Source organism: Cimex lectularius, unplaced genomic scaffold (assembly GCF_000648675.2).
Source record: "Cimex lectularius strain Harlan isolate CLEC.00 unplaced genomic scaffold, Clec_2.1 scaffold23, whole genome shotgun sequence".
NCBI lineage: Eukaryota > Metazoa > Arthropoda > Insecta > Hemiptera > Cimicidae > Cimex > Cimex lectularius.
Window position 1 is genome coordinate 1,880,643 of NW_019392690.1, and position 13,382 is coordinate 1,894,024.

Sequence of the window (13,382 nt, forward strand, 5' to 3'; positions counted from 1 at the left end):
TAAGCCTTCAATTTGGAAGCACACAAACGAATATGTGATTTGTATGTTTAAAAGAATTGATATTTAGTGTATTGCTATGAAAAAATTAAACATTAAAATACATCGCTTTTAATGTTTCCTAAAATTTACTAAATACAATGTTTAATATATAATACCGTTTTTTATTTAATCCACCCATTAAATAATTTTATAGAACAAATTATACTATCGGTTAGAGTTATTTTTAGGAGATTAACCATTGATAGGCCATTCGATAAACACTTATTTTCTATCTCATCAGGAAAATGTCATTTTGATGATTAGCAAAAAGATTGCTATTTTTATATAGATTATGATTACTGCAAACATTTTCTTTAAAAAAAGAAATACACATTGGTGGTCAGGTGGTTGGTAACATGTTAACAATGACGATTTTTATAACATTTTTAATAAATCAATTAGCTAAGGTAATAATTTATATCAGAAAATTATGCCGAAAATCCTAAAATATTTTATAAATTTATGCCATCTTATTGTTAGCTTTAGTTTGGGGATAGTTGTGTATTTAATACAAGATTTGTTTTTAATTATTCTACTTTGTTTTTGTGTTACAGTTTAACTTTACAAAGCAAAAAATGGATATTAGTGAAATCCTCACTTTTCTCAAAAACCATGGAACAAACATTCCAAGGAGTGTCGATGATCCTTTCTTTGATGAAGGGAACGAAATATGCCGGTTTACACAAGAGTTGGGATCGTAGATGAAGATGACGAGTCCTTGTGCCATGAACAGTTGAAAATGTTCACATGCGAAGTTATCAACTGTTCTGCCAAATTCGACAACTTCCTCGGCTATGACATGCAATACAATTCTTGTCATCGGTTCTCTTGTTCGGAATGCAAAAAACAATTCATTTCTCCACACCTCCTTGACTTGCACCTCTCCGAAATTCACGATTCGTTTTTCAAAGCTCAAGCTGGGAGAAAACCAATGTATGTTTTGTCGAATCGTGAGGTGTTGTAAGCAAGGATGCAAAGGAGCGGAAAAAGCACTACATAGAAGAGCTTAAATTCCCACATGACTTCAAGTTTACATCAGACCCAAGGACTGCTAAGAAGACGAAGCCCATGAAGAAAAAGAAGAGTGAGTCGATGGAAGTGGAAGTGTCAAGTGGTGCCAACCAGAGCCCTCTCAAGCCGGCTCTGCCTTTTTTCACATTTGGTCGAATACGTTCGACTGCCGGAAGCTGAAAGCGGAAACCAACATTGAAATGAAAGAACTGTTGGACAACTTGCCAAGCTGACTACTACATATTTTTATCGCAAATATTTCATTTTAATATTAGCAAGATCAATTGCTAGAGTAGGGTAGGTAAGCATTGCCCCATTAAGACACGCTAGTCTTTGTAGACTTTGTAACTTGTTATGTGTCTCCTTGTTGTGTTTTTGGCCATCATACTAGAGTTCCATATGTGGCGGTGCGAAGGGTCTGACCCTTGTGGTTTACAACCAATACCAATAATTCTCCAATTCTGCTGCATAATCTCTGGCCAATACTTAGTAGAGCCTTGGTTTTATGCACAATGTTGCCGATGGTTTTTCCTATTTGACCTTTTGGGAGGGGAGGTTATACCTTGGTACTTGGTTTCTTTGGAGAAATTCAAGGCTTCATCTTTTATTAAGGGTCTTTCATATTTAGCTTATTATTACCTTATGCTTATAAAATTTATGCGATATGTTGTCTTATTGTTTATATTTAAATCGATTTTCTTACACCATTAACATACAATATTCAAGGTGTATTGTCTCTGATTTCACAGAGACATGAAAATTCCCATTTATGATTGTTATCAGGTCATCTGTATTACCTATAGTATGGTATCTTAAGGTGTTAAGCTCTTTAATTAGATCACCTACTACTAGCAACCAAAAATTGGCGATAGTTCCCCAGTTGTCGGGGCATCCTTGGATACGTACTATTTGTATAGTATGATGACCAAGTTCAGTGCTGATTGGCAACTTATTAGCATTGCTAATATCCATTTGGCAGTCAAAGAATCTATACGAGCCTTTATACGAGGTGGCCGCAACGGTTTAGGCGTTGACACGGCGCTCATCACTGTAGGTTAAGGTCCGGGGTTCGAATCCAGCGGACCTGCATTCGAACTTGACGAACATACAAATGGGCTTTTTTTCAAAAACACCTGCACCCCGAGGGTTGATATTTGTATATATGATATATATAGGGTGAGTCATTTTTTGACGCACCATTGGAAAATCAACGTGAGTGCGTTTAAATCTGACTCAAGGCCTATTTCCTTTGATTAATACGTTAATAAAAGAAATAGAGTCAATTTTCGGTGCACCATAGGAAAATCAACGTTGGTGCGTCTAATTATGACTCGGCACATTTTCTTTTGTTAGTCTAGTATCAAAAAATAAGCGACTCACTTTTCGATGCATCATTCGTTACAAATTAGTTTTAGTAGGTTGGAAGGAAAATAAACAAAACCAATATTATTAAAACATTATTCAAACACAATGTAAAAATAATAAAAAAAATTCCTCACAAATTAATTTGATTAAGGTTTAAGAGTATTTTTTTCGTTCGATCATCGTTTTACGATAGACTAGCCTACTGTGTTGCAGCAAATGGAGGTCTGTTCAAACAATTATTATAATGATTTTGAACATTTTTGGTTTGCTAACAAAGGAGATTGTTACATTTATTTAATTTTTTTACTTTACCAGAAAAAAGGAGATTGTTACATTTATTTAATTTTTTTACTTTACCAGAAAAAAATGCTCTTAAACCTTAATCAAATTAATTTGTGAAGAATTTTTTTTAAATTTTTACATTGTGTTTGAATAATGTTTTAATAATATTGGTTTCGTTTATTTTCCTTCCAACCTACTAAAACTAATTTGTAACGAATGGTGCGTCGAAAAGTGACTGCCTATTTTTTTGGTACGAGACTAACAAAAGAAAATGTGCCGAGCCATAATTAGACGAACCAACATTGATTTTCCTATGGTGCACCGAAAATTGACTCACTTTCTTTTATTAACGTATTAATCAAAGGAAATAAGCCTCGAGTCAGATTTAAACGCAGCCACGTTGATTTTCCAATGGTGCGTCAAAAAATGACACCCTGTATATTTTTTTGAGAACCCTCGAAAAAAAACAACATACGTTCGTATACGAGGTGTTATCTAAACTCCCTCTATATCCATGAAGCAAAGCGCTATTTCTTTATTATCCAATGATATATCTTCATTATCTGCAATTTTTTGGGCAGTCTCTGTGAATTTACCCTTTTGGTGTGCATATTGTTCGCCATTGACGGGATTTTTTACAAGTTGATTATCGTCAATTTCTTGACTTACAATTTTCTCCTTTGTCTTTGGATAAAAGGAGTTAGGCTTATGAGAATAGAATTCGATTATATAATGAAAGCTTTTTTTAGTTGAAATCCTTTATTTTTATTATTTATTAAAAATGTGTTTATGGCATGGGTAAATAGTGAGTATTTCTTGTAGTTGTAGGTTAATATTTAGGAATAAGATTGAAGAACCACTTGTATAACTGATGTCAGGTAAGAAAACATACAATTATTCTTAGCCGATGGCCGATCATCACAATGATTTCGTCTTTAATTTGATAATTTTGCCTGGATGAAAGGAAGAATGTTTTAATTTTCCTTGTGTTCCGACCTGCGGACGTGGGCGCGGCGAACCCCTCGATTTTAGAAACGTGCCTCCTTTATTTCCTTTTCGCCTATTATTAAAATTGCCTGTCGTTTGTTCTTTTCCTTCTTGATTTCGTTCTAACGAGCTCTTCTGACGACGTAAACGTCTTTGAAATGCTCAAAAAGGTTTTACCAGGCGTAAAATAAAAATCGACTTTTCCTGGCCGTAGCGAGACCAGTTTATATAAAATTCAAAATCAAAAATCAGCAGACTTAAAATGAAATATAAGCATTGTTATAACTATACCTGAAAATCCCTCATAACTTCGTACCATTTTAGCATTCGACTATTTTTAGATCCAAGATTCTTTAGGGTGCTCAGGCAGTTTCAAACTATGTAATTCTGTTGTACCGTAAATTTGGTCCGCCTATCCTCGCTAGGTTTATCAGACGATCTTCGTGGAGTCTGTACAGATCAGTCTCTTTTATAAAGTCGTGGGACCAATCGGGCTAATCTGGCAAGGATATCCGGACCAAAATGATCGATAATTACCAACTTACAGGGCTATCACTTGCAGACCACAGGGAAAAGCTTAAGTGTTCCAGAAGAGTTTGAAAGTCATTATAGCTGTCTGGATATTCGGCAGTATTACTGAACCTTTGAAATATGGTTCTGAGCCGGATAAAGCCCTGATAACAGATCGGATAAAAGTAAGAATAAACAATTCCTTAACTTCCCTCATGACCTACGTCCCTCCTTACCGTTCAACTATTTATAGAGTCCAGTTGTTTAGAGAAGTCAAGCAGTTGCCGGGTATGTAATATGGTTGTTACCGATAATTTTGATCCACCTAGCGTCGATTGGTCTGTAGGTCGCACAACTTCATTAAAAAATACGGATCTGATCAAGTACCATATCCTTTTCCTACCTATTGCAGGGTAGTTGCATTGGATTTCAGTATCTATGTTGTCTCTATTTCCTCTATACTTTATCTATATTAATCATTTGTTAATAGTCACATTTTAATTAGTATTTTACGTGAGCATATCACGTAAATATACAGGTTAGGATTTTTATTGTTACTTTCTTTGAGAAGGTATTCCTTTTTCTACCATTGGGTAGTATTTCTTAATATAATTTTGGCTTATTTCATGAACGTACGGGTTTTGTGTTTATTTCTGCAACGCCAGGCTTATGAGTATATTCGAGGCACATTTTTGAGCTAGTATATCTGATGTCTCGTTACATGGAATTCCTTCTTGACCACCTTAGAGTTCGTCTATTTGTTCATCCCAGTTTTTCAGTATTCTGGCATCTCTATGATGTATAATTTGGTCATTACCGATAATTTTGGTCCGTCTATCCTCGCTAAATCGTCCTTTCCGTTACCACGACCTTATAAAAGAAACTGGACAACACAGGATCACACGTATGCACGAAAGATGGCAAAATGCCGAAGATCGTTTGACAGAAAACCTAACGAGATAAGGGGCCCAAAATTATCAGTGTCCTAGTGGATCGAGGTGAATCTAGCCGAAGATCGTGGGTTCAAATCCCGCTCGTGCCATTGACTTTTTATCTCAACTAAAAACCTTAATTGATTGTAATATATTAATTGGTCAAGCGGACCACGAAATTAGTGAAATTATCAGTAACGATGACAATTACAATTTATCTCGTACAGCACAGGATGAAAGCTCACAGGTTCGTCTATTTTTGAATTGATCTCTTAGTCTTGGCAATCCATTAGATCTGCCTGGCTATATGACAGTATTAGTATTATTGCACTCTTGAGATTTTTCTTATTTATTTCATTTTCACAAAGATAGTTAGGCTCCTTTTTACCCCTTCTAATACCATTTCCCAGCTTTCAAACATCTCTATACAAAAGAAAAGTCCCAGGGTTTTTCTTATTTGTTGTTATATTTCATTGTGCTCCCTTTCTCAATAATTATGTTGAATGATTTGTGAAAATCTAGTAGTTATCTGAAACTTTACAAATGGTTTTTGGCTCGTCAGTTATGTTAACTTTATCAAACACTTTGTAATGTCCAGTCTTTGTTTGAGGCTTTCGTTCATGTTACGAGACATCCTTTTTAGCTATGGTATTTCTTTCTATGACATTTCCTGATAATCTTGAATACATTTTATCGTTAGATTATTTATGAATACTATTCTTTTAAAGGTATTGACGCAGTTCAGACTAGTTTTGATTTGATCTTGTTTGCTTGGAGAATCTTTAGCCGTCTGGCTATCTAATAGTGTTTGTTATTTATTTCGTGCACGTATTTATAAAGCTAGAAATTCGGCTTGAAAAGGGTTGAGATGGAACCAGGGTCCATATGATACTCATAGTTTGGACCTTTTATGACCATTCCAGTTAGGCATGAGAATCAATGGTAGGCGACTGATGTTCGATGTTTTTTGACCATCGATGGTGGGCTGTCGATGTTTTATAAACTTTTTCACTTTTCCTCATTTCCACTTTTGTCGATAGGAAATGAGCCATATTCTTCTGATAAGGACCTATCAGAACCTGTCAGGAGTTGTTCCATTTGTTGCCATAGTGGAATTCCCTCTGAACGATTATTTTCCAAAGTAGGACAGATTATTTGGAAAACTAGCAATCGCTTAGAGGATAAATTGGATTTAAAACTTTTTTTTTTAATTTTATTCCGAAGAAGATGTAGTAGTGTTTCATTATAAAATTTGGACACAATGATTCTAATAAATAAAGGATATGGTTGATTTTAGTTACATGATAAACCTTTACCTTTTTTTGTGCAAGGGTGAGGATTTGGCTTGGGTGGATTATGAATGTTTTACAAAGTATCGAAGAAAAACAAGGAGGTATTTTGAATAAAATTTACAGGCACAAAATACTTTAACACCAGACGTCTTTTATTTAAAAGGGGCCGAGAGATCTATATGCAACTATAAATGAAACCAAGGAGAAAAATAATTCCTAACAAATGTTATTAAAAAAATAAATATAATTTTTATTAACCAAGATTCTAATAGAGGTTCAGAAATGGCGAAGATTGAAAAATTAGCTTGTTTCTAAAGTGGCAAATAAAACTAATTCATTAGTTTTCGTGGACCGCTTGACCAATTAATATCTTTCAATTAATTATGGTTTTTAGTTGAGATAAAAAGTGCAGTGTCACGAACGGGATTCGAACCCACGATCTTCTGCTAGATACGCCGCTGCTCTACCACTTGAGCTATCGTGACCTCGATCCACTTGGACACTAACTTCCCATCTCAACCCAACATTTAGTAGGTTAATCGAGAATCAAATAAATTACACGACATTTGAAAAATGGCAAAAAGGTGGGGTTGAGATGGGAAGTTAGTGTCCGAGTGGATCGAGGTCACGATACCTCAAGTGGTAGGGCAGTGTCGTATTTAGCCGAACATCGTGGGTTCGAATCCCGCTCGTGACACTGACTTTTTTATCTCAGCTAAAAACCTTAATTAATTGAACTAAAAATAATGCTTGCGTATGAAAATAATTTGCGGTTTGAGTAATAAGTTCTCAAAAAATCCATCGATATGTAGACTATAGAGTCGATGGTCATACCACCATCGATGGTAAGGTTTTGATGTTTAAGCGATGGTGACCATCGATTTTTTTTATCGATGTTCTTCTCTAATTCCAGTGTCATATCCGATCTTTGAGCCATCTATTCCTAGAAAAGAGCTACAGGTTTTTTTAATCTTTTCATTTTGCTCCCTTTTGAACAATTATAGGGAATAGCTTTTCAAAGTCTTGGAGTGAGAAATAATTTTATCAATATCAGTTATTTTAACTTTATCAAAAATTTTAGTATGGGCAGTCTTTGTTTGAGAGTTTTGTAAAGGAAGAGTTTCTAAAGGAGAGGTAGGTCATTTTTCTCAATAAGTATCTCAGATGGAGACTGAATATTTGAAAGCTTATCACGGATACAGAAATTTTAACACAATTCGGACTACATCCTTGTTCCCTCAGTAATGTGAATCTACTCTGGTCGATATTCACTTCGGCGTTTCCTCATAAAAAATAATTTATTTTAATGTTTTAGATGAAACAAAATAGTTCAATATTATTCTCGACAATTCATCGATATGAAATAGCTTTATATCTGATCTGAACTGAAACCTTTTCCCCCTGCTCGTGGCCGATCCTTTGTCAAAACTTCTCCAAACTTTATGGACTTTGGAGACAGACGTAAGCCGGGTTCTAATTTGATCCGAGACTTGTTCGGTCGGCTTGCCATGATTCGGTAGTGATTTGATTTTTCCGTTTCAAAAAAATACATTTTCTCTCTTTTTTTAAAGTTATTTTTTCAACTATATACAAGCTAAACGGTTGAATTTAGTTTTTGTATCTTGAACAGCGTGAACTACCGTCTCCCAGTGGTAAATATTTTCGTCGCTATTTCAGTTTCGATCGTCTGATAGGGTTCTCAAGAAGTGTGAGATAGATTCTTTATTAATGGATTAGAGTCAGAAGATAATTTGGAAGGTCTATCGTTGAGGGGATGGTGTTAATGGTATGGTTCCTTACATAGAAAAGAATATTTAATAATTTCATTAGGTTTCGTGGTCCGCATGACCAAATAAATTCTTTTCAATTAATGAAGGTTTTGGTTGAGATAAAAAAGTCAGTGTCACGAGCGGGATCCGAACCCCCGACCTTCGGTTAAATACACCGCTGCTCTACCACTTGAGCTATCGTGACCTCAAACTCAAGTAGTAGAGCAGCGGTGTATTTAGCCGAAGGTCGTGGGTTCGAATCCCGCTCGTGACACTGACTTTTTTATCTCAACCAAAACCTTAATTAATTGAAAAATATTTAATAATACTGGAGGAAATTTTGAATATAAGGACTCAATACTACACTGAGAGGCAAAAAGATAATGGCCATTGATTAGATAAAAAAGCATTAGATAAAATCTCCCTCTTATATTTACAATTGAATTGTGTAAATAATCTTTGAATAGTCAATCTGCTCCTTTCAGTAAAGCTTCTTTCTAACGTTCGGTGGTTTAAGTTGAACCATTTTTAAGTTTAAAATTGTTTGGAAGATTTATTTAGAAATCGTGAGTTGCGGTCTGGTGTGATGTCGGTTTCAGAAAAACATTTTCTTTATCGTGCTACGTTTCGATCTTTATTGAGATCATCTTCAGGGCCTGGGATACCAAACATTGTTTACATATTACAATTACATTTTGGATGTGGAAAAGTGAATTTATACAATGCACAATATATTTAATATATTCCATCAAAGTATTTCTACTCACGCAAAGTGTTTGTCTTCTGTGTAATTGGGCCATTCTTGCGTGTCGTGTCGAGAGTGCCAGTGAGATTTTGCTATTTTGTGTTTATATACGTTGGATTTTGAAGGGGTGGGGAAGGATGTCGGTATAGAAAAGACATTTTTGTATAAGGCGTCCCCTTCTTTGAGGTGAAAGAAACCGACGAATTAAACACATTTCTCTTGTCCGATAACTTCAAAATAGCTTTCAAAAATTATAAAACAATTCAAACACTTTTTTCCAAAATTAAAGATCCCACACTAATAAGAAATAAATCTGACGTAATCTACAAGATCAACTGTTTAAACTGTCCAGCAACTTACATCGGTCTTACATCCCAATATGAGGACAAGAGAGTAAAGCAACATATCTATGATTGCAAAAATCCCAAGCAAAATCCTACAGCACTCGCCACCCACCATTTTTAACACCAACACAATTTCGACTTCAAAAATCCAAATTATTACATACAGAACAAAACAAATATAAACGTAATTTCTTAGAAATGGTTTAGATCAACCGAGATAAACACAGCATCAATTACAGAACAGATACATGTAAATTAAGTCGCAGTTACGCCAATATCATTAATCAAATTCAATACAGATAACATACATATATCATCACATTACATTCCACACATCAAATATTTTTCACATAGTCTAATTTCCCAACAATTTAGCTTTCCTTTTCCTATTTTACCCCTTTCTATATAATCCTGAAAGGATAATCTGGCCGAACCATTACCAACACATTTTTTCCCTTCGTCGGCTCTTTTCACCTCAAAGAAGCCGACGTCTTACACAAAAATGTCTTTTCTATACCGACGTAATATGTAAACAATGTTTGTAATCCCTGGCCCTGAAGATGATCTCAATAAAGATCGAAACGTTGGCACGATAAAGAAAATGTTTTTTTCTGAAACCTACATCACACCATACCGCAAATCACGATTTCTAAATAAATATCGATTAACGGTCACTAATCACCACACGTTTGGAAGATAGTTGGATGATGGTCGAAGTCGAGCGTATTTGGCCAGGGAGCTTAATATTCCCCGAACAAATGTCCGAAGATCTTCCATCGCTACCAAGATACTGGAGGTTACTCAAGAAGGCATTCGAATCTACTCCTTAATTGACATTATACCGCTGTTGAGATCAATCGAAGTCTTCAACAAGTTAGAAATGTTAATGTCAATTATGCACTGTAAGGCGAAGACTTTCAGAAGTTGGATTACGTGCGAGGAGGCCTGCCATTGGTCCAGAACTTGTAACAAGGCCCAAACAGCTCGGTTGAGTTTCGTAAGGCATCAATTAGTCCGTGCAAGATTGGACTAAAATCTTGTTTTTGGATGAGCCAAGGTTTTGTTTGAGGTCTTCTGGCGGCCGAGAGAGGGTTTGGAGAACTGGAAAACGATATATCCCTGCAACATTTTCACTCCGGAGAAGCTATGGAAGTGGCGGTGTTATGGTTTGGGCAGGCATTTCTATGGACAGTCGCACAAACTTGACCTTCGTCGAGGGTTCCCTAAGACCTGCGCGATTCATTGATGTGTTATCAGAAGATGTTCCTTATATGCTACTGATTGGCCTCGGTTTTATTTTTATACAAGGCCAGAAGGCCCAACACAGCTAGGATCATTAAAACGGCTATCGTATTGCGGTGAAAGGTAACGTCAGGAGTGTAGAGAGTATAAAGGAGTGGTACCAGTATATGCAATGATAATGTTATAATACTGGTTATAGGTTTTTAGTTGAGGATGAGACAAGGTTTAGCTAAGTTGGACTCATTCGAATTTCCTATTTTAATTACTATATAACTCAACCACAACAAAATGAAAACCAGGGAAAAACGGCGCATCATCGGTCAAGGGTCGCACAAAAAAGCTGTCTGGTTTTCCTATTGCCTTGGCTTTCTGACAGGTCAATACTCCCAACTACCCTTTTTTCTTCCACAATTAACAATGTTGTAATAGTTGATACACTATATCCATTATAGAGTATACTAATTCATAGGGTGAAGGGGAGGTCAGCAAGAAGCAGGTAGACAAGACCTAGACGCGTTTAAATCGAATAGAGGTGATGGTTAATTTCGATCTTTGTCGTCTAGCTTTCAGCGTTCGCAGGTTGAAAAGGACACGGAACTGACGTCAGATTTGTTTTAGTTTCAGCGTAGGCAAGGGGATAGCCGGCCAGGTGGCGAGGACAGGAGAGGTCCTCAACATCGCGGACGCCTATTCGGACCCCAGGTTTAACCGGACGGTGGACCAACTGACCGGCTACCACACCAAGACAATCCTCTGCATGCCGATTTTCATAAGAGGGGTCGTCATCGGCGTCATGCAGATGGTCAACAAGCACACTGGACCGTTTAACAAGGTAAACGAAAAATCGTCCTTTAAGGTTTCTTTCTAAGGGTCGCTGATTTTAATGAAACTTCTATTTTTATGAGATTAAGAGCAAGTGTATTCAAGGTTTACGTCAATTGACTAATTACTTCTTTCAATTAATGAGTTATTCTTTCTAAGGTTTTGGTTGAGATAAAAAAAAGTCAGTGTCACGAGCGGGATTCGAACCCACGACCTTCGTCTAAATACACCGCTTCTCTACCGCTTGAGCTATCGTGACTTCGATCCTCTCGGACATCAACTCTCCATCTCAACCTACAACCATTCGAATTTTCCCTCCTTTTGGCTTTTTCAAATGTGTAATCGGATTGGATTCTCAACGACTTATGAAGTGGCCACCGGGAGTCGTTTCGTGAAGTGATACTTCTTTTACTATTGAAATATTAATCCATTTACGTTTCCATAGTCAATTGTCTGTTACTTTTTTTTATCTTTTTTTTTATCACCACACATGTCTAAGTTACTTCTTTCAATCAATTAGTTGTTCTTTCTAAGGTCTTGGTTGAGATAAAAAAGTCAGGGTTATTATATATATCAATAGATTTATTTTTTTAAGCAGGATGAGAAAATAATGGGGGATCTTATTAAATAAGTTCAGGCAAAAAGATAATGCCCTAATCTTCCAACAATATTTAGTCCGTTTTAAAGCATTAGTTAAATCTCCCACTTATATTTACAATTGAATTTTGTTTGCCCTTATAAAAAAATAAAAATATACGATAGACACGATGGCTTTTTTAAATATTTCCTAGCTTCAGTCGTTGATCATTAAATTCAAAATTTTAAGAACGTGTCAATTTTTTCACTTTTTACCAAAAATTCAAATTGCGCTGTGGAGCCAGGAAGTCGTCTTGGAGCGACTCCCTGTAGCAGATGGGAAATTTTAATAAGCTTTCAATTGGTCGCATTCCACTTTGCCCGAGTTCTCAACCGTTTTCGATTTATTCGCTATTTTGGGCAAAAAACCTGGTTTACTACGTGCTCATGGAAAACTATTCACTCTCTCTTCCGATTTCAAGAATGCATAAATTTTGATGCTCTACAACTTTTGTTCCGAGGACTTTTTCAAAAAAAGTGACCAGGCAATTTTCATTTTTTCTTACTTTGACCTTTTGGGATGTGGAATGCATGTCGATAACCACTTCTTTACTTCATCACGGGAGTTCAACTTTTCCTTCCCATTTCACATGTGTTGTGTGGCAGTTTGGTTTCGAATAGCGTATTGAAACAATATGTATATGCATAACCGGGAGAGTGATCGGTTTTTTTCTTGAGCACGTAAAAAAACCACGTGTTTTGCCTAAAAATCGCGAATAAGTCGAAAACTTGAGAAATCGGGCCAAGTGGAAAGTGACCAATTAAAAGCTTACTAAAATTTCTTATCGATCGCTACAGGGCGTCGCTCCAGGACGATTTCCGAGCTCCACAGCTCAATTTGAAGTTTTCGTAAAAAGTGCAAAAATTAACATGTTCCAGAATTTTCCAATTCACTGATGAATGACTGAAATATTTAAAAAAAGCCATCGTGTCCATCGTAATTTTTTTTAAATATGAGTAGTGCAGTTGTGAGATGTCCTCCTGCAATAAACCTTTAGGGATATAAACAGGGTGAGGCCAGGCTCAAATGCAGTTTTAAAAAATAACTTATAAGACGGCTATACTAATCGCACGACCAATGTTAAAATGTTGATCCCTCTCGACAAATTATAAGTTTCTTGATTTTCTTGTTTACTCTCGATCCGTGTCATTATTTTTAACGGCTGTGATGCTTAAAGCCCCAATCCATTTGACGGATTAAAATCTACGCTCCTTGTGAAGGAGATCAACACTATTATGCTTTATGGGGTGATTTGCCAACTGTGGAATTATTGTGAGCTGTTCTGTCATTACTGATCAACCGCGAGTTGTTTTTCCTCCTAAGTTTCGATTGGGCGCAGTCTTCAAACCGATCCAATTTTAATTCAACGTGCAATTATACATGAACTGTCCAAGAAGTTATAAAA

The 13,382-nt window shown here is 36.1% G+C and overlaps 1 protein-coding gene and 1 pseudogene across 1 annotated transcript in view; both read left to right on the top strand.

Annotated features, from left to right (window-relative positions):
- The window catches only part of LOC106661441 (probable 3',5'-cyclic phosphodiesterase pde-5), a 257,518-nt gene that overhangs the window by 234,057 nt on the left and 10,079 nt on the right, over positions 1 to 13,382 (top strand). Inside the window, exon 12 of the mRNA XM_024225891.1 lies at positions 11,137 to 11,350. Within this exon, the coding sequence (XP_024081659.1) occupies positions 11,137 to 11,350 (214 nt within the window). The remainder of the gene's footprint in view (positions 1 to 11,136; positions 11,351 to 13,382) is intronic.
- On the top strand, positions 568 to 1,705 carry LOC112126578 (annotated as a pseudogene).